This window comes from Salvelinus alpinus, chromosome 37 (assembly GCF_045679555.1).
Source record: "Salvelinus alpinus chromosome 37, SLU_Salpinus.1, whole genome shotgun sequence".
Classification (NCBI taxonomy): domain Eukaryota; kingdom Metazoa; phylum Chordata; class Actinopteri; order Salmoniformes; family Salmonidae; genus Salvelinus; species Salvelinus alpinus.
In genome coordinates, this window is record NC_092122.1 from 1,147,461 (window position 1) to 1,167,600 (window position 20,140).

A 20,140-nucleotide genomic window follows, 5' to 3' on the forward strand; every position below is an offset into this window, starting at 1 on the left:
AAGTACTTGAGGCACTATTACATGTTTCTAGGGACCACTGTTTACAGAAAGGTTACAGTTAAACATTCCCTGGTGATGTCTGGGTCATGTTTTGTAGGGAGAATACTAAGTGAAACTGGCAGGTGGTGCCTGAACTTTTCTTGCTACAATGTTCACTACCGAACAGGTCCAATTTTGTATACAAAACATAAACCAGGAACAAAGGATTACATAAGAAACCTTTATTTACAAATGACGACAATTTGCATGGTTCCAGTCTGAATGCTTCCACGTTTATCAAATTAAGTTCAGAAATCATTATTTATACATATGTACATTACTTGACAACCCATAATTTAATCCCTTAAATAAGCTTAAAATTGTGCTAGACATTTTCAAATAAATTGCTTCAAACAACATCTTGCATAATATTAACTATTTCAGCAAGTTAAAGCAATTTCTAAATCAACAGTACCATGAGCCACAAATTCACAATGAAATAATTAAATAACAAAACTTAACATCTTTCAGTCACAGCATTTATTTTTGGGCCATGTGTTCATTTAGAAAAAAAACCCAGCATTGTTTCTAAAATTAAGCCATGTAAATTGAAAGACTTGATTTGCACAAGTATTTACAGCATTTGACCTGAATTAGTTTTGGATAAGGCACAAGGAGAGAAGACAACTTTGACATAAAAAAAAAAGACACAGGAACAAATATTCACAACCCCTACTGCTAAATACACCCCTCCCTCCCTGACACGTCACTGAGTTGCTGACTGATGCAAATTCTAAAGTGTTTCAACAGTAGTACACAAAAATGCAATTAACAATTCCAAATGCACTCATGTTTTGAAAATGAACCTCGGTATATCTATTCTCCTTTAGTTACCCCTGAATCCAAAAGGGTCATTTTACAGTTCTATGAATTGGACCTTGATAAGGAGCTCCTCATAAGCAATGGTTTTAATCAGTGCTGATAATAAATTAACGGTAGGTTGACCTTTAGAAAGAGAAGCCCCTCCATGTTTTCTAGTAATGGCATGGGCTGATTCAGAGTGCAGTTCACACTGGCTGTGCTGAACAGAATCTCTGCTGGGACAATGCTGGGAGGGCAGCCCACGTAGCGGACAGCGACTTTGGCAAGGTCAGGCCACAGTAACTTCTTCAGGTTCCAATAGTCCAGTGGATCACAGCTTTGATCAAGTATGTCCTCCTCCAAGTATTCCAGCACTGCCAGCTCAGATGATTTTGGCTTGTCCTCCTGTTTTATCTTGTGTCTGATGTCATCCATGAGTGCCCAGAGGTTGTCCTTGTTGTTTGAGGGAGAGCCATTTGATGACGCTGGGAGCTCTCCACCACATCCGTTGGATAGTGAAGGCTTTGTCTCAATTGAGGTAGAAAGGGACACCTGAAGTTCACTGATGAGGTCTTGTTTGCATTGCTCCGCCTCTTCCTCCGTGAACAAGGAAGCCTTGTACCGCGGGTCCAACATTGTCGCCCAAGTGTACCTGGGGTTGCGTAGGGTTGATGACATCCTACTCACCATCGCTTCCTTCAGAGACTTGAGCATGTTGTCGATGCCCATCGTCTCATCGAAGAGCATGTCTATCTTTCGGTTGAGAATGTGTATCAGTGGTATGACTTGACCCAGACTGGCAGTGCGATTGCTCATCTCCCTGCAGGCCACTTCGAAGGGCTTCAACGCATTGCACACCGACTGCATCACTTCCCATTGGTCGCAACTGATCATTTCCCTGAAGTTGCACTCTATCGACATCTCGTCGACCGCTTTCTTTTGTTCCACCAGACGTTCAAGCATGAAGAAGGATGTCCTCCATTTTGAGGGAACGTCCTGGATGAGGCAATTTTCAGGTAACTGGTAAACCTTCTGCAGTTCGGCCAACTTTTCCTTTGCTTTGTCTGAGCGATACACTCGCTCACAGATCTTCCGAGCGATGCTTAGAAGGTTCTGAACCATCCTCTGACTCTTTATGGCTTCGCTCACAATTAGGTCTATGGTGTGTCCAAAGCACTGCACGATGACATGGTTGTTGTCCTCCAGGACGTTTGCAATGGCATTGTTGTCGGTTACAGTAAATCCTTTCTTCAGCCCTAAGGAGCTGATCCAGGTGTCCCAGAAGTATTCGAGCTGCTTCTGTATATTGAGCATGTCATGGTCACAGTCTATCTGTGACACACTGAGGAGAGCAGAGCAGTGAAAGTCCTCGCCCTGAGGTCTAACACATGATTCATATGAAACCCAGTGGGCGGTAAGAGTCAGAAATTCCCGAGTCTGGCTAGTGACCCAGATGCTTGTTGTGAAATGGACGATACCACTCTCAGCCTCTTTCAGGTGTGTGAGAACAACCTCCTTCACCCTCTCATACATGTCTGGTATGGCAATGCTGGTGAAATATGAAGAGGAGGGTAGAGAATATTGAGGTTGAAGGTACTCCAGTAATCGGTTCAAACCAGTGTTCTCCACTAGGGCTGATGGCTGAAGATCCAGTGCAAGCATTTCGGCAACGAGTGTGGTGATTTTTTTGGCAACCGGATGGTAGTCATCAAATCTTTCACAGTTTTCGTCATACACAGAAGTGTCCATGAGTTCGTGTTTAACGTGAATTTCAGCAGACGGCACATCACCTGAGATAGTACTGTTACTTTCAAGAACATTTCCATGAAATCTCTGCATGTGCCTGAATAAACAACTAGTTCCGAGGTTTGTCGTCTTTTTGCCCCGACTTATTGTGCGGCTACAGTGCAAACAAACCACCTTAGTGGGATCGGAAGGGGAAATAGAAAAATGATTCCACAACTTTGATGTCTTTTTACTGAACACAGAGTTATGTGGCTTTTTCTCTTTGGCAGGGCTGTTGGACAGTTTGGCTGGAACAGCCTCAGCAGCAGAGAGAATAGCGTAGGGATGAGGTGAGGAGTCCTTATCGTTTGTGCTTTTTTGGTTTTTGAGGACATCAGGGTGCCTTCTCATTAGATGCCTCATCAAACAGCTGGTTCCGAAGTCGCCCCGTTTCCCCCGGCTGATGACACAGGGGCAGTATCGACAGAGGGCTTTAAGCTGATCCCCTGGAGAGACAATGAAATGGTGCCACACTTCGGATTTCACCCGTTTCATGATTTTTTTGTTTTGTTGGAAGATTGAACTCGCCGGATCCTCTTTCAGGCCTGAGCCCTCTAGGGACAGATCGCACGGTGAGGAAGGTAAAGGAACATCCTCATCTCGAAGTCCAAAGCAGAGATTGAGGGAGGAATCCTGTTCCAATTGGTTTATTGTGTCAGACTCCTTCACATCCATGCTTTCACCTTCGTTATGGGGCACTTTGTCAGATATTGTTTCTGGGGATGATGGAGCGAAAGGGGATTCTTTTTTAATGTCCACTACTGAGTCCTGATGCAGCTGAGAGCGAGACAATAGCGTTGGTGGGTTTGTATATGGTGGTGGGATGTTGGAGCCCTGTCCATTTTCTTCAATGACAATTTCTCTGTGGGCTCTCCACATATGGCGAATCAGACAGCTAGTGCCCAAGTCCTTTCCATTTTTACCCCTGCTAAATTCATTCATGCAGTGTATGCATACTGCTTTGGAACTGTCAGCAGGTGACAGGTAGAAATGCTTCCACACAGCTGATCTTCTACGGGAACTTGAGTTTTTAGGAGTTGCAGCGAGGCGCTCAGACCCACCTCCATCCATCGCTTCTTCATGGTTGTTGTTGGAATGTGAGGATGAGACTGTGCCAGTGTTGTTTTTGGCACCCTTTTCTAGTTTTGGTAACACTTCTTTGGATGATGATATGTCAGAGCCCTCTGCTGAAGAGGTGGACGGTGAGGAGTTATTTTGTGCGGCGGGAGTAGTAATGCTAGCTGCCAGGCTTCCGTTATTTGAGGGGGATATTAACGATGAGGCAGCAGAAGCAGTCAGAGTATTTGAGGAGAAGTCGCCATCTTGTAAAAGCACAGTGGGGTGAGCCCTTCGTACGTGCCTCATTAAACAACTTGTACTGAGGTCCTTCTCGTTCTTACCTCGACTGAACTCTTTCATACAGTACATACAGATTGCTTTGGTACTATCACGTGGAGATATGCAGAAATGGTTCCAGGCAGGGGATTTCTTCCTGGGATTAGCATTAGCGGGACTTCTCATGGATGACAATAGACTTTGAGTGACAGCATCCATCGCAACATCATAAAGAGTGCTTGTGTACCCACTAAGCATACTACTGTAATCATCTGTATTGTCTCTAGTAACAAAGGGGCCGACAGAACTATCATATGATAACCTTTCATCCTCTTGGGTCTCCTCCTCCATACTGTTTGGATCGTCTTCCTCAATATGTTCAGATGTGTCATTTTCTATCTTGATCTCAGTGTTTAGATTTAGGCTTTTGTTTGAAATGGCTGGAGAAGTAGGCCTAAGAGAGTTCTCTTTGTCACATGCCTCACCTGTTTCATTGACAGACCCATTCATTTTAAATTGTCCATCAACCTGAGAAATAGATAAATTGTCTGGTTCCTCCTCGTGAATTGAAGCCACGGGGGAAGAGTCTTTAGCCAGTGTTTTAGATGGACAGGTCTTTGCATCTGCAGTGTCATGGGGGGTAATGCTGTATGATTTAAACACGTAGCCATCTTGCCCCTCAATTTTTAGACATGTTCCTTTCGCCTCTCTTTTCTTGTTTTCTATGCCATTAGTTTCTGAATCTACGACATCTTCTTCACTCTTAAGAGAGAGGTCTTCCCCTCCATCCATGTTAGCTGACCAAAGTTCTGCGAGAAAATCTAATTCTGATGCAGCTTGACAAAAAAAGTTAATGAGTCATGGGTGTGAGAGCATTTCTCACACCAACGTTTCAGTCTGCTTGTCCAGATCAGAAGGAGCAAGCTTGTAGTCCATTTTCGAATGCACCGAAGTTTCCACCTTTTCTAGTAGGATCTGGAATGAGAGAGAAATTCAATAAACATTGATATTTCATCAAATAGCAGATAAAAACAAGTTGACAGACTAGAAACTGTTTAACATGTCAGGCGGCAACCTAACGGACCTCACATTACCCTTAACAGATGTGTTAGGTTATATTATATATATTAGCCATGCTTAGCAGTACGACAGTGTAGAGCAGGGGTATTCAACTCTTACCCTACGAGCTCCGAAGCCTGCTGGTTCTGTTCTATCTGATAATTAATTGCACCCACCAGGTGTCCAAAGTCTAAAGCAGTCCCTGATTAGAGAGGAAAAACAAAAATGCAGTGGAATGGGCTTTGAGGTCCAGAGTTGAGTTTGTGGAGTGATACTAGCCTACCATTATTTAGGCTGTACCCCACCCAAAACATTTTAATTTAAATGGGTTTCAATGTTGGTGTGCATTGCTTCCAGAAATGAATTTAACTTTGGGGTCCTTTAAGCCCCATCTATGACAAAATGTATAGTCTGACATTAATTTGTGACATTTTCTTAATATTCAATATAGGTATGATGATAATTTAATGTAATTATATCATGAGTATAATTTCCCAATGTAGGATTGACAAATAGCCTAGATCACAATACATTTATCAAATTAATAATCGGTTTCATGGTTGCAACAGTAAGTAAACCTTATTTTATTAGCAACAATGCCTTTAGTTAGCCTATAAATAAAACTGCTTATTACACAGGCACATTGAGTGTTCATTGGGGAATTAATCGTTATTCATGCATGCAGCTACCAGCAAACCACAACAAATGTTTCACCAAGACTGTAGCAACTACAAACATAATCCGATCTCACAGGTGATCGGACCATATCTATGTCTGGAATCTAAACAAAATAGCTACCGCAGTATCATACTCATTTTCTAGCTTGAACGTTATCTAACTGCTAACTAGCTAGTTAGCGTGAAAGCTAGCTAGCTACAGTAGCCTTATTTCCTGATCCAACGTTAGCTAGCTGGCTACTACTTTTCCGGGTAGTTAGCTAACGAGCAAAATCCAGGATTAAGGTGACACATTAATTTGCCTTAAAATAGTAGCTACTTCAAACTCAACTCATAATTTGGAGCCCATTTAGGTAATGCCAAATGCTAGCCAGCCAAGTTAATAACAATGTCAGTGTCAGAGGCTAACAAGGTATCACATTAAACCTAGCTACACAAAAACAAACATATACCACACACTCGGTTTTCTAAAACAGAAATCTGAAACCATAATTTCACAAACCGACTAACTAGCCTTTCAACTACATATATGAAGCAGCCTATTTATTAATTGGGGACAGTGTCTGATACAGTACGAACCCTGGTCGTGCCAGCTAGCTAAACCACACAGGGCATAACCTGTCTAGTGAGACAGAACCAGATCGTGCCCTGGTAATGGAACAGAAGGACCAACCGAATCAGCCCAGAACATTACTCACGACGTTATTTGGAGAGAAAAAAAAGAGACCCCTAGAAATCATATTAGACCAAGATAGTATACATACCTTGAAATTGTGGCTTATGTTTCAGTTACTAAACAGTTAAATACGACACATTTGATTGATCCGGGGGGATTACTTCATTGCTTTGTCTCCTAGCAGTTCACATTCAGTTGAATCGGGTCCACACAGCATCGGACGGAAGGAACACGCTTTATGATGTCACTGGGTTGAAGGGTTTTCCAATATGGCGGCAGGGACAATAAAATACGAAACATTCGTCGATAAAGCAACACTTCTTTAATAGATCAAAACGTGAATATTACTTCTTGACAGACGCCATGGTGCATTCTTAACATTGTGTGCATATGCCATCGCCAATACACAGACACTAATCATTTTTTACCAACGGTGTTGTTTGTTTTCCTCCTGTTATCACTGCTCTTACATTTTAACCTTACCAACGGGGTTTCTTGACCTGAAGGGTCTCTCACAGGGGCACTGAAACCATCACGTTGGGCAAATTATTTACACAACAAAACTCGACACTTATGCATATGAACACATTTCACTTCTATAAGCACAGGCAAAACAAATTGTTATGAAAGGCTTGCTGTATAATAGTCTGAGAACAATGTGAAATCTAAATGTTACAATGTGTGGAATGAGTCTACATTTAGACACTGTCTCAGACAGCATGAAACTCAAATCAAATGTGAATTTGAATTTTAACACAGACCGAACTTTGAACAAATTACTAGGCTACATGTATGTAAATCTTCATGCATGCTTTGAAGCTTCACAGGACAGGGGGCAGATGAGGTAAAAGATGGTGGATAGTTTACTAAACGTGATCTGCATAACATTCCAATACCAACAGACATACGGTTTGTATGCCTCCTCATCTGTATACCTGCAGACACAGACAAAAGTGAGCAGTTCAGTCATCTGCACTCAATACAGCTAGCCTTCAACATATTCTTATAGCCTACATATTCTTACCTCTGTTGATTGATATCCATTGAATTGTGTCCATTTTCTGTTTTAGAAAGATTTGCACAAATATGAAAAGGTAGAGGGTATCATCGTAAAACAATAGGAATTTAGATACCAGGGACAAACCTTAACTTAAATTGAGGAGATCTTTACATTTTTCAGTTAAGTGCCTGCACCTGCTGTCCTTTCAAATCCAAATGTTTCAGTTGGGCAGTTAGGTTACTGCAAGAACTAATGAGGTTCCTCAATGAACCCCACCTCCAATGGGTTCTTGGAATAACCTTTTCCTATGGGTTCTTGGAAGAACCTTTTGGCGACACTTTTCAACCTTTTGGGGACAACAAAGAACCCTAAGGTTCTTTGAAGAACTTTTAGGATCTTAGAAGAACCCTTGTTGAACCCCTCATTTTTAGAGTGTGGCCGTTTGTTAACCATTGTACATTTTTCAAAGGTTCCTGTCGCTGTAAGTGGAGTTTCCCTCTCTCGCGTGCGCATGCTTTCCCACGTGAGCTCATGGTTCCTCCATAATATCTGTCATGCTCACGCAAGAGAGGCAACAGCTGGCTCAGAGGTATTTTTGTTTTTATTATGATCCCCATTAGCTGTTGCGAAGGCAGCAGCTACTTTTCCTGGGGTTCACACAAAACATTAAACATGACACATTACAGAACATTAATAGACAAAAACAGCTCAAGGACAGAACTACATACATTTAAAAACGGAACACAGCCTACATATTAATACGTACACACAAAATATCTAGGTAAAATAGGGAAGAGGCGTTGTGATGTGTTGCTTCATCTTTTTTTAAACCAGGTTTGCTGTTCATTTGAGCAATATGAGATGGAAGGGAGTTCCATGCAATAATGGCTCTATATAATACTGTACGCTATCTTGAATTTGTTCTGGATTTGGGGACTGTGAAAAGACCCCTGGTGGCATGTCTGGTGGGGTAAGTGTGTGCATCAGAGCTGTGTGTAAGTTGACTATGCAAACAAGTTGGAATTGTCAATACATTAATGTTTCTTATAAAAATAAGAAGTGATGCAGTCAGTCTCTCAACAACTCTTAATCAAGAGAGACTGGCATGAATAGTATTTATATTAGCCCTCTGTGTAATGAAGGGCAGCCTGGTGCTCTTGAGCGCCAGAAAGGGAGCCAGAGAAACAAAAATTCCCTGATGCTTCCTTTAGTGGTGTCAACATTCTGTAAGGATCACCGCTGGAGACAAAAAGCAGGTACAGGGAGTGAATATATAATGAAACATGGACATGAAACAGAACAGGACCAGCGTCTGGACAGGAGGAAAATAACGAGATCAATGCTGACACAGGGAACAAACTGAGGAGCAGACAGATATAGAGGGGGTAATCAACAAAGTAATGGAGTCCAGGTGTGTCCAATATTGCGCAGATGCGCGTAATGAAGGGCAGCCTGGCACCCTCTGATTACAATGAAGAGCAAGATGTGCCACTCAGTTCTAGGCCAGCTGCAGATTAACTTGGTCGTTCTTTGCAGCACTTGACCACATGTTTGGACAATAATCAAGATAAGACAAAACTAGAGGCTGCAGGATTTACTTTTTGGAGTGTGATGTCAAAAAAGCAGAGCATCTTTTTAGTATGGACAGACCTCTCCCCATCTTTACAATAATTTAATCTACATTGCCCTCTGTAATTATTGGAACAGTGATGCATTTTTTCTTCTTTTGGCTCTATACTCCAAAAGTTTGGATTTGAAATCAAACAATGACTATGAGGTTAAAGTGCAGACTGTCAGATTTCATTTGAGGGTATTTTCAAAGCATGCAATGCCTACATCAAGCTTGTGACTACAATTTTTTTTGTATACAAATATTCTACCCCCCAAAAATGCTAACCTCCCCTGTTGTTGTAATGCTGAGAGGTTAGCATGTCTTGGGGGTATGATATTTGTGCGTCTGTCTCCCTCATCATTATTCACGACTCATTCAGGATTATCTGAAATCATGGTAGCATCCACATTAATGTAGAAGTGTTTAGAAACATATTTTATTCTTAATTCAAATAAAAGTGGCTTGACACAATACATTATTTACCATTCATTTCTATTGGGAAGAAAATAATCAGAAACATTACCAAAACAAACAGCAAATGCATCCAACACATGTTCAGAGTCACAAGCTTGATGTAGTCATTGCGTGCTATGAATATCGGTCCAAATACTTACATTTTTACTACTTGAATACACATATAAGTGAATTTGTTCCAATAGACTTGGTGCCTTAAAATGGGATGACTATGTACAAAAAGTGCTATAAATTCTTAACAGTTAACCCGATATGGATGAAAAATACCCACATATTAAAACTGACAGTCTGCACTTTTACCTCATAGTCATTGTTTGATTTCAAATCCAAACTTTTGCAGTATAGAGACAAAATAAAAAATAAAGGGTGCTGTATATGTTTTGACCATGACAGTTTACAATCTAAGGTAACACCAAGTAATTTAGTCTACTCAACATATTTAACAGCCACCACATTCATTACCAGATTTAGCTGATGTCTAGAGCTTAGGGAATTATTGTTCCAAATACAATGCTCTTAGTTTTAGAGATGACCAGGACCAGTTTATTACTGGCCACCCATTCCAAAAACTGACTGCAACTCATTGTTAAGGGTTTCAGTGACTTCATTAGCTGTGGTTGCTGACATGTATATGGTTGAATCATCAGCAAACATGGGCACACAGGCTTTGTTTAATAATGCCAGTGGCAGGTCATTGGTAAAAATAGAAAAGAGTAGTGGGTCTATAGAGCTGCCCTGCGGTACACCACACCCTATATGTTTGACATTAGAGAAGCTTGCATTAAACAAAACCCTCTGAGTTCTATTAGATAGATAGCTCTGAATCCACGATATGGCAGAGGTTGAAAAACCATAACACATAAGTTGTCTCAACGACAGGATAAGATCAATAATATCGAAGGCTGCACTAAAATCTAACAGTACAGCTCCCATAATCTTCTCATTATTCATTTCTTTCAACCAATCGTCAGCTATTTGTGTCTGTGCAGTACATGTTGAGTGCCCTTCTCTATTAGCACGCTGAAAGTCTGTTGTCAATTTGTTTACAGAGAAATAGCATTGTATTTTGTCAAACACAATGGTTTCCAACAGTTTGCTTAGAGCTGGCAGCAAGCTGAAATGTCTGCTGTTAGAACCAGTTAAGGCTGCTTTACCACTCTTTGGTAGTGAAATGACTTTGGCTTCCCTCCAGGCCTGAAGACAAACACCTTCCTCTAGACTCAGGTTAAAGATATGCCAGATAGGAGTGGCAATAGAGTCAGCTACCATCCTCAGTAGCTTTCCATCTACAGTAAGTTGTCTATGCCAGGACGTTTGTCACTATTGATGGATTACAATATTTTTTCCACCTCTTCCACACTAACTTTACACAATTCAAACTTACAATGCTTTTCTTTCATTATTAGTTATTTTTATGCATGAACATGATGGCTCACTGTTCATTGTTGGCATTTCCTTCCCAAATTTGCCCACTTTGCCAGTGAAGTATTCACAAAAATAGTGAACATCAAAGGGTTTTGTGATGAATAAGCCATCTGATACGATGAAAGATGGAGTTGAAATTGTCTTTCTGCCCATAATTTCATTTAAAGTACTCTGTTTTTTTTTATATCATTTATCATTTATTATTTTTACATCACTTTATATCATTGATCATTTTGTTGAGTTTACAATTTTTGTTGAGTTCACAATTTGCAGTAAGTCAGCCAGTCAGATGTGCAGCCAGACTTATTAGCCACTCCTTTTGTACCATCTCTTTCAACCATACAGTTTTTCAATTCCTCATCAATCCATGGAGCCTTAACAGTTCTAACAGTCCGTTTCTTAAAAGGTGCATGTTTATCAATAATTGGAAGTTCATCAAGTAAATCCAGAGTCTGGATGCTCCTTATTAATCACACCAGATCAACAGATATTTTGGGGTGTTGCTATAGGCCACCAAGTGCTAACAGTCAGTATCTAAATAACGTGTGTGAAATGCTTGATAGTGTATGTGATGTAAACAGAGGTCTACTTGCTCGGGGGACCTGAATATTGACTGGTTTTCATCAAGCTGTCCGCACAAAAGGAAGTTTCTCACTGTAACCAGTACCTGTAATCTGGTTCAGGTTATTAATCGACCTACCAGGGTGTTTACAAACACTATAATAACAAGATCATCCACATGTATTGATCACATTTTTACTAATACTGTAGAACTTTGTTCGAAAGCTGTATCCGTACCGACTGGATTTAGTGATCACAAAATAGTGGCTACATCTAGAAGAGCCAAAGTTCCAAAAGCTGGGCCTAAAATAGTGTATAAGAGATCATACAAAATATATGTGTATGATGTCACGTCGCTTCAAAGTTTCCATTCAATTGAAAGTTCCAGGACATAAAAACATATTGAACGCAGCCCTGAGGTGCGTTCAGTTCGCTTGAACGTTTGTTACGTTGTGGAACGGTTGTACTGAACGTCATGTTTCCCCAAAATGTTCTTGTATGTTCTTGAACAGATTTTGAGGTATGTTTACTCCCGTTTGGTGGGTGTGTCGAGGTGTGGCTTAATGCCGCGTTCAAAACTGCTGGGAATTTGTAAATCTCAGACTTAAGTGCGTTCATGACAACTGGGAACTCAGAAAAAAACAAGCTAGTTTTGAACGGTCATCCACCTCCGAATTCCTAGTCGGGAACTTGAGCATCTTTCTAGAGCTATGACTTTCCCACCTGAAGATCACTGATGTCATGATTTGACCTAGTTTTTTTTCCAGAGTTCCCAGTTGTCTTGAAAGCACCATAAAGCAATGAGTGGTGTATTTAAAGGGCAGTGGCCATTTTATTTTTTATTTCACCTTTATTTAACCAGGTAGGCAAGTTGAGAACAAGTTCTCATTTACAATTGCGACCTGGCCAAGATAAAGCAAAGCAGTTCGACACATACAACAACACAGAGTTACACATGGAGTAAAACAAACATACAGTCAATAATACAGTTGAAAAATAAGTCTATATACAATGTGAGCAAGTGAGGTGAGATAAGGGAGGTGAAGGCAAAAAAAAGGCCATGGTGGCAAAGTAAATACAATATAGCAAGTGTAACGGATGTGAAATGGCTAGCTAGTTAGCGGTGGTGCGAGCTAGCAGCCTTTCAGTCGGTTACGTCACTTGCTCTGAAACCTAGAAGTAGTGGTTCCCCTTGCTCTGCAAGGGCCGCGGCCTTTGTGGAGCGATGGGTAACGATGCTTCGTGGGCGACCGTTGTTGATGTGTGCAGATGGTCCCTGGTTCGCGCCCAGGTCGGGGCGAGGGGATGCCGTAAAGTTATACTGTTACATTGGTGCCGTGACCCGGATCACTGGTTGCTGCGGAAAAGGAGGAGGTCAAAAGGGGGGTGAATGTACCCGATGTGAAATGGCTAGCTAGTTAGCGGTGGTGCGAACTAGCAGCCTTTCAGTCGGTTACGTCACTTGCTCTGAAACCTAGAAGTAGTGGTTCCCCTTGCTCTGCAAGGGCCGCGGCCTTTGTGGAGCGATGGGTAACGATGCTTCGTGGGCGACCGTTGTTGATGTGTGCAGAGGGTCCCTGGTTCGCGCGAGGGGACGCCGTAAAGTTATACTGTTACACAAGTAAAACACTGGAATGGTTGATTTGCAGTGGAAGAATGTGCAAAGTAGAGATATAAATAATGGGGTGCAAAGGGGCAAAATAAATAAATACAGTAGGGAAAGAGGTAGTTGTTTGGGCTGAATTATAGATGGGCTATGTACAGGTGCAGTAATCTGTGAGCTGCTCTGACAGCTGGTGCTTAAAGCTAGTGAGGGAGATAAGTGTTTCCAGTTTCAGAGATTTTTGTAGTTCGTTCCAGTCATTGGCAACAGAGAACTGGAAGGAGAGGCGGCCAAAGGAAGAATTGGTTTTGGGGGTGACCAGAGAGATATACCTTCTGCAGCGCGTGCTACAGGTGGGTGCTGCTATGGTGACCAGCGAGCTGAGATAAGGGAAGACTTTACCTAGCAGGGTCTTGTAGATGACCTGGAGCCAGTGAGTTTGGCGATGAGTATGAAGCGAGGGCCAGCCAACGAGAGCGTACAGGTCGCAGTGGTGGGTAGTATATGGGGCTTTGGTGACAAAACGGATGGCACTGTGATAGACTGCATCCAATTCATTGAGTAGGGTATTGGAGGCTATTTTGTAAATGACATCACCGAAGTCGAGGATTGGTAGGATGGTCAGTTTTACAAGGGTATGTTTGGCAGCATGAGTGAAGGATGCTTTGTTGCGGAATAGGAAGCCAATTCTAGATTTAACTTTGGATTGGAGATGTTTGATGTGAGTCTGGAAGGAGAGTTTACAGTCTAACCAGACACCTAGGTATTTGTAGTTGTCCACATATTCTAAGTCAGAGCCGTCCAGAGTAGTGATGTTGGACAGGCAGGCAGGTGCAGGCAGCGATCGGTTGAAGAGCATGCCTTTAGTTTTACTTGTATTTAAGAGCAATTGGAGGCCACGGAAGGAGAGTTGTATGGAATTGAAGCCCGCCTGGAGGGTTGTTAACACAGTGTCCAAAAAAAGGGCCAGAAGTATACAGAATGGTGTCGTCTGCATAGAGGTGGATCAGAGACTCACCAGCAGCAAGAGCGACATCATTGATGTATACAGAGAAGAGAGTCGGTCCAAGAATTGAACCCTGTGGCACCCCCATAGAGACTGCCAGAGGCCCGAACAACAGACCCTCCGATATGACACACTGAACTCTATCAGAGAAGTAGTTGGTGAACCAGGCGAGGCAATCATTTGAGAAACCAAGGCTGTCGAGTCTGCCGATGAGGATGTGGTGATTGACAGAGTCGAAAGCCTTGGCCAGGTCAATGAATACGGCTGCACAGTATTGTTTCTTATCGATTGCAGTTAAGATATCGTTTATGACCTTGAGCGTGGCTGAGGTGCACCCATGACCAGCTCTGAAACCAGATTGCATAGCGGAGAAGGTATGGTGGGATTCGAAATGGTCGGTAATCTGTTTGTTGACTTGGCTTTCGAAGACCTTAGAAAGGCAGGGTAGGATAGATATAGGTCTGTAGCTGTTAGGGTCAAGAGTGTCCCCCCCTTTGAAGAGGGGGATGACCGCAGCTGCTTTCCAATCTTTGGGAATCTCAGACGACACGAAAGAGAGGTTGAACAGGCTAGTAATAGGGGTGGCAACAATTTCAGCAGATAATTTTAGAAAGAAAGGGTCCAGATTATCTAGTCCGGCTGATTTGTAGCCATACTGACAGCGTTCCCCAATCCACAACCCGTTTTTCAACTGTTCGTTCAGTACAGCACCGTTTGTTTAATTGAACGTTCCAGAATGTAATAACTTACTGAACGCAGCCCTGGTCTATTTAGTGTCCCCTCAGTACTGATAAGGCATACTTGAGTGGCTCCGTTACCATGCTAAGCTTAAAGGAGCAACTGAACATTTTTGTCTCATCTGTGATATTTTGGCTAAAAGACTCAGGTCACAAAATATTAAATTGAGCAATATACCACATTACTTCTTATTAGTCATACAATCCTTGGTTTATAGGCATTACTAAGCATGCTCATCCATTTTTATTCGTTTTTTTTGTGTAATTAATGCAACAAAAAATATTTATGTTGGCTGGTAAAAAATCAGAGTGGCTGGTAGATGTTTGTATCTACCTGCAACCGTGGCTGGTAGACAAAAAAGTTAGTTGTAGGCCCTGGTAGCAAGGACTGAGAAGTGAGAATGAGATAGTCAGGAGAGAGAGAATACAGTAGACGGCACACGTCAAACGTGTGATCTATGACCCTATGTCATGGTCACGTGTGTATGCCCATATATGGGCATCCTGTCAGGACATCCTGGCGGGAAGCTATCACATGCTCTAGGGAGTGCCTATACATATATGGGCATTCTGTCATTCCTGTTCTCACGCTTTAGAGGGAGTGTTAATTTATGCATATATTTAATCTGTTCCTTTGAAGCTGTCATGATGATTAATGTGTAGGGACCTCGTTGAACTTTGGGATGTGTTTGAACATTTCAAAGAGTATGGCCCCCACCCTGTTTTAGTGACCTTAGGGCTGTTGTCTATGAAACAGGAATGTCCGGGTGTATTGGGGGGGCAGACACATTATAAATAAGCACCAGAACACCACAAGCGCCCAAGAACACTAAACAAGAAATTAAAAATAAACCCAGAACATTAAACCGAAAATTAAACATGTCGCCTAGGCCAATTCTGGGTGTACTTTGTGCCTCGTGTCAAGAACCCAAAGACAAAAGCATCGAGGACATTTTGTGTGAGGCCCCTGAATGTTTTAAAGGAGTTTTGGATATGAGTGATGGACATATGGCTTACATATTCCAACCGGAGGATTCAACTGTGAAGATTTTCACAGACAGCGGCCCCAGCCCCCTTTATCAAACAAAACCCTGGAGTTTTTCTCCTGCGCTGCGTATGAGAGAATGGCTTAAGATACGGCTAGCGCTATGTCAGATCGAACACGCCCTGAGTGGTACATCCCTGCCCGGCTACGCGTTGGAAGAGGAGGTGTGCGAGCGCGATGATTTGAAAGCCATAAGAATCTCTTCAATGGCGTATAGCCCCGACTCCAAAGTGACAATTTTAGCCTGTGAACAATATGATAGTTCAAATGCTACAAAATCAGTTAGTTCATATGTATTTTCCAAAGCCTGCAAGGATGTGAACTATTTTATGCCCGTCTTTAGCTTTAAGTGGGGAGATTATCATATATTCCTGGCCATGATGAAAAAGCTGGACAATCTTTACCAAAATTGTGAACAATTACGCCGCTGGGCGCGTCTATCCTTAAGACATACCCAGGGTCTACAGGCACGACGTTTGATCTATCCATGGAACGAAAACTTTCAGAATGTGGAATGTGCGGGATATCTAGCGAGCAAGAGAGCCTGTCTTGACGACGGTGAATTGGAAACGGATGGATGTCAGGGCTAACCCTATAGCCGGCGCCTTTATCTGTAAGAAAGGAATAGTAAAATTGTTTGTAGTAATTATAGCATGTTTTAAAAGGTCTGTACTAAATATTTTGAATTAAATAAAGGGTTTTAAAATTGTATCTCACCTTTAACGCCTGGAATATCACGCTCCCTCTCTCCCTGTGTGTCTCAGAAAAAAGGCTTTCAGGAAAGACGGGTGTGTGTGCGTGCGCGTGTGTGTGTTTCAAAAACAATGGGTTTTTCAAGGGTGTGTGTCTGCATGGGGTGTTTGAAACCAGGTAGGCACTTTTGTGTCATTAGCACATAAGCCTCTCAAATCCAAATTTATTTACCCCCCAGAGGATGTGGGGGCTCAAAAGTCAAACCCCCACAGCCAGAATATAATCGGTCTAGACAACCCTTAAGGTTTAAAAACAATGTTATTTCTAATCAACACCGTTACTAACGGTTCATTATGCATACTGAGTGTCACCAAAAACAGCAGGTGTTATATCCCCCGAGGATGTAGGAAGCAAAAGGCAATGCCGCCAGCCCTGCATATAATAGGTCTAGACAGCCCCCCTAAGGTTGAAAAACAATGTTTATTTCTAAACAATACCGTTAATATCGGTTCATTTTTGCATTGAGGATGTCGCCCAAAAAACACTAAACTTCCCCATCGCTCTGTAAACATCATTCCATACTTTGTCACAGTCAAGACACAGCGGCCCAGCTGAAAACTCGTTTCCTGCTTTTCTGCAAACCTATACACATGGAGAATTTTTAAGGTGAGGATGTGTGTCACGACTTCCGCCGAAGTCGGCCCCTCTCCTTGTTCGGGTGGTGTTCGGCGGTCGAAGTCACCAGCTTTCTAGTCACCACCGATCCATGTTTCATTTTCGTTTTGTTTTGTCTGTATTACACACACCTGATTTAAATTCCCACGTCATGTTCCTTATTTTACCCTCTGGCTTACCTTTCTGTTCTGTCCGTGATTGTTGGTGTCTTAGTGATTGTTGTAGGTGTTAGTTTTGTATTTTCCTTATTGGAATATTGCTTGTTTGTTTTATTGAGTAAACTCGGTTGTTTTACTCTAAACTGTGTCCTGCGCCTGACTCCGCTACATCTCTGCACCCAATCGCTGACAATGTGAAAGTAATATTTTTGCTTTTGGGTGCGTTAGGTATTTTCTGGGAATTGTTTGATATTTCGAAATTAATGCACTGTTGGGAACTATCTCTCTCTCTCTAATATTAAACCGGTGTTATATATTTACAGATATTCTAAAATGGGTGGACATCGTATTTTCAGGTATGTATTTATGTCAATTGCACGTATTTTTATAAGTTAAAATATATATATTTCGTATAATTATATGTTAATATTATCTAACGTCTATAGGATACCCAGCTGCTACTGGGAATAAATGTTTTGGATAATTTAAACGTCTATAGGACACACATCTGCTACCTGGAATAATGTATTTGGATCATCCAACATTAGATGAGAAATCTAAGGTTCAAACCGAGACCGCGTCTTCTTTACGAAGCCCGTCCCCATCACGCTATTTTCGACGTAAATCCAAAATTAATATATTTATACATTAAAAACAAAAAGTGTGTACCTATTTAAAAACCTAATCTTTTGTTTACATCAGACAGCCCCCCACAACAAGGATACCTGAAGCATTATGGACTCTAACTATGAACGACTTCGGTAACTATATATATATATTATCTATTGTTAATATATTAATCTATCTGAAATGTATTTTAAAATTTGTATACAATATATATTTCATTTTTAGTACCCTATTTTGTATATATTTTTCTTTCAGACTCCTCCCCGGCGTATACCGGCACAGAAGGCCCTACACATCGAGAGGGCGTGTTCGAGGTGGAATTCGGCGCCCAGGACATACCCAGTAAAACACTGAAACCTGATGATTTCAAAGCTTTAAATTACAATTCGGAGGGAGACGATTTGTTGCTGAATGAAGCTGCCAGACAGCTTGATACAGCCAATTTTGAGGAAGAAACAATAATCAATCAGGATATTTTAAAACAGGAGGACACCGAATTTTCCGATATGTCTCTATGTCAATTGTATGTATTTTGTATGATAAAATGTATAAATGTAGTTGAATATTATTGTAGAAAAGGCCCATGGAGTTGGTGGAATCGTCCTTGACTTCATGGCCACTTACTCAGCTGGACCAGGGGGCGCTTTAATTAGGTCGGGTGGAAATGTCCGACAGATCTCAACCCCAATAAAAGGAGGGAATCGCCAACTACCGATCTCGCTGCTTTCTCTTCCTTAACTCTGTCTAATCCAGAAGTTCTGTGCGTCCATGAATCCAAGGAAATCCACCGAATCTGTTACATTTCAGCGGAACTATCTGTTGCGATCGGGAGAGTGGGCCATCAGTTATTGTTTATAGTTATTACCGCGGAGTGCGGCTTGGAGCGCACGCTTCAAATCTATTGTGTAACGTGAATGGTCAATGATCACGGCCCTACGGATCATCACAGGCCAATTAGGCCAACGATATATGGTTAATATGTCATGAAATTACATGTACACATGAAGACACTTGAAAGGGTGAAATATGAAACGTCATTGTTTGCTGAACTGATCGATTCTGATATCAAACTAATGGGGATTATAGATTGAATAACCGATCACTGTATGTATTATTCTTCTAATGATTATGATAAATAGTTTCGAGCATAAATGACTCAAGGATGATTCCTATTGACTTCTTAATGAACTGGATTGTTGAATTCCCTTATGGTAATAATGAATGATTGTTATGATTTGATATTTTTGATTTTGAATTTGATAGGATACATCTTATGAATTTGATTGGATACATGTTATGAATTTGATAGGATACATGTTTTGAATTTGATTGGATACCTGTTATTCTGTTTCCTTTGTTATGTAGCACAGACTACTCAGTAAATATACCACTTTATGGTTAAAGGAATTCCTGCCTCAGTCTCATCCATTCCTCTGTCACCTGTTCACCTTCACTGTCAGTCATCCTACCTGTCCAGCTACCAACACAGATTCCACTAATCTTTCAATTATTAAAAACGTCTAAAGGATACCCAGCTGAGACCGGGAATAATTGATTGGGGGTCATCCAGCATTAACGGTTGTAACTATTGAAGATGCAAAAAGGGGTTTTAAGAAATACATTTGTTTGATTGACAGATATTATTATTTAAAAAATAATAACATTATTATTATCATAATCTTTATTATTATTATGTTACATGCAGTGATGAAAACATTTTAAAGGAGCTCTAATTCAAACATGCAAAGATATATATTTGATACAATTATCCCGTTAAAAACTGTTGTTACAATATCACTTCTCATTGTGTACATTTCAAGGTTTCACAAACATAAAACAAATATCTAATGAATGTTTCTCGGACTAACACACTGTTGAGTTTCCTATTTACTAAAGAACAATCACTGAAATAAAACACAACAAGTTGTAATATAATCTGTATACATGTCATTCTATACTGAAAACAGGTACATTCTGAAAGATTTTGATGTTGATGTGATAACACATTTTCTTAAATTCATCTCGCAATTTAGGATAATACAGCTTATTTTATACTTAAATTGCATTATCTATCTTGTCTCATACCATGCTAATACACTACCAAGCAATGCAAACAGATGTGGAATTAACCCATAACAGGTGTGTGTCTTTT

The 20,140-nt window shown here is 41.1% G+C and overlaps 1 protein-coding gene and 2 long non-coding RNA genes across 4 annotated transcripts; 1 reads left to right on the top strand and 2 right to left on the bottom strand.

The window, feature by feature from the left end:
- Positions 1-206: 206 nt before the first annotated feature.
- Positions 207-6,600, bottom strand: zbed4 (zinc finger, BED-type containing 4). Of its 2 annotated transcripts, XM_071386539.1 has the most exons (3): positions 6,461-6,583; positions 5,140-5,221; positions 207-4,935 (listed from the first exon to the last, which is right to left on the bottom strand). In XM_071386539.1, the coding sequence occupies exon 3, from the start codon at positions 4,750-4,752 to the stop codon at positions 952-954; it is 3,801 nt and encodes a 1,266-aa protein (XP_071242640.1). In that variant the 5' UTR covers positions 4,753-4,935; positions 5,140-5,221; positions 6,461-6,583; the 3' UTR covers positions 207-951. The 2 variants fall into 2 exon arrangements, with proteins under 2 accessions (XP_071242640.1, XP_071242638.1); XM_071386537.1 differs by lacking the exon at positions 5,140-5,221 and having other exon boundaries at positions 6,461-6,600.
- A 71-nt stretch (positions 6,601-6,671) lies between these two features.
- LOC139565899 (uncharacterized) lies at positions 6,672-7,516 on the bottom strand. Its single transcript, XR_011673001.1, has 2 exons — positions 7,397-7,516; positions 6,672-7,307 (listed from the first exon to the last, which is right to left on the bottom strand). It is a non-coding gene; the product is annotated as an uncharacterized lncRNA (long non-coding RNA).
- Positions 7,517-16,931: 9,415 nt separating this feature from the next.
- LOC139565966 (uncharacterized) lies at positions 16,932-19,417 on the top strand. Its single transcript, XR_011673019.1, has 4 exons — positions 16,932-17,580; positions 17,685-17,717; positions 18,068-18,122; positions 18,244-19,417. It is a non-coding gene; the product is annotated as an uncharacterized lncRNA (long non-coding RNA).
- The last annotated feature ends 723 nt before the right edge of the window (positions 19,418-20,140 follow it).

Coding starts and splice junctions, on each gene's coding strand:
- zbed4 (XM_071386537.1), bottom strand. CDS start 4,752: ATGGATGGAGGGGAAGACCTCTCTCTTAAGAGTGAAGAAGATGTCGTA.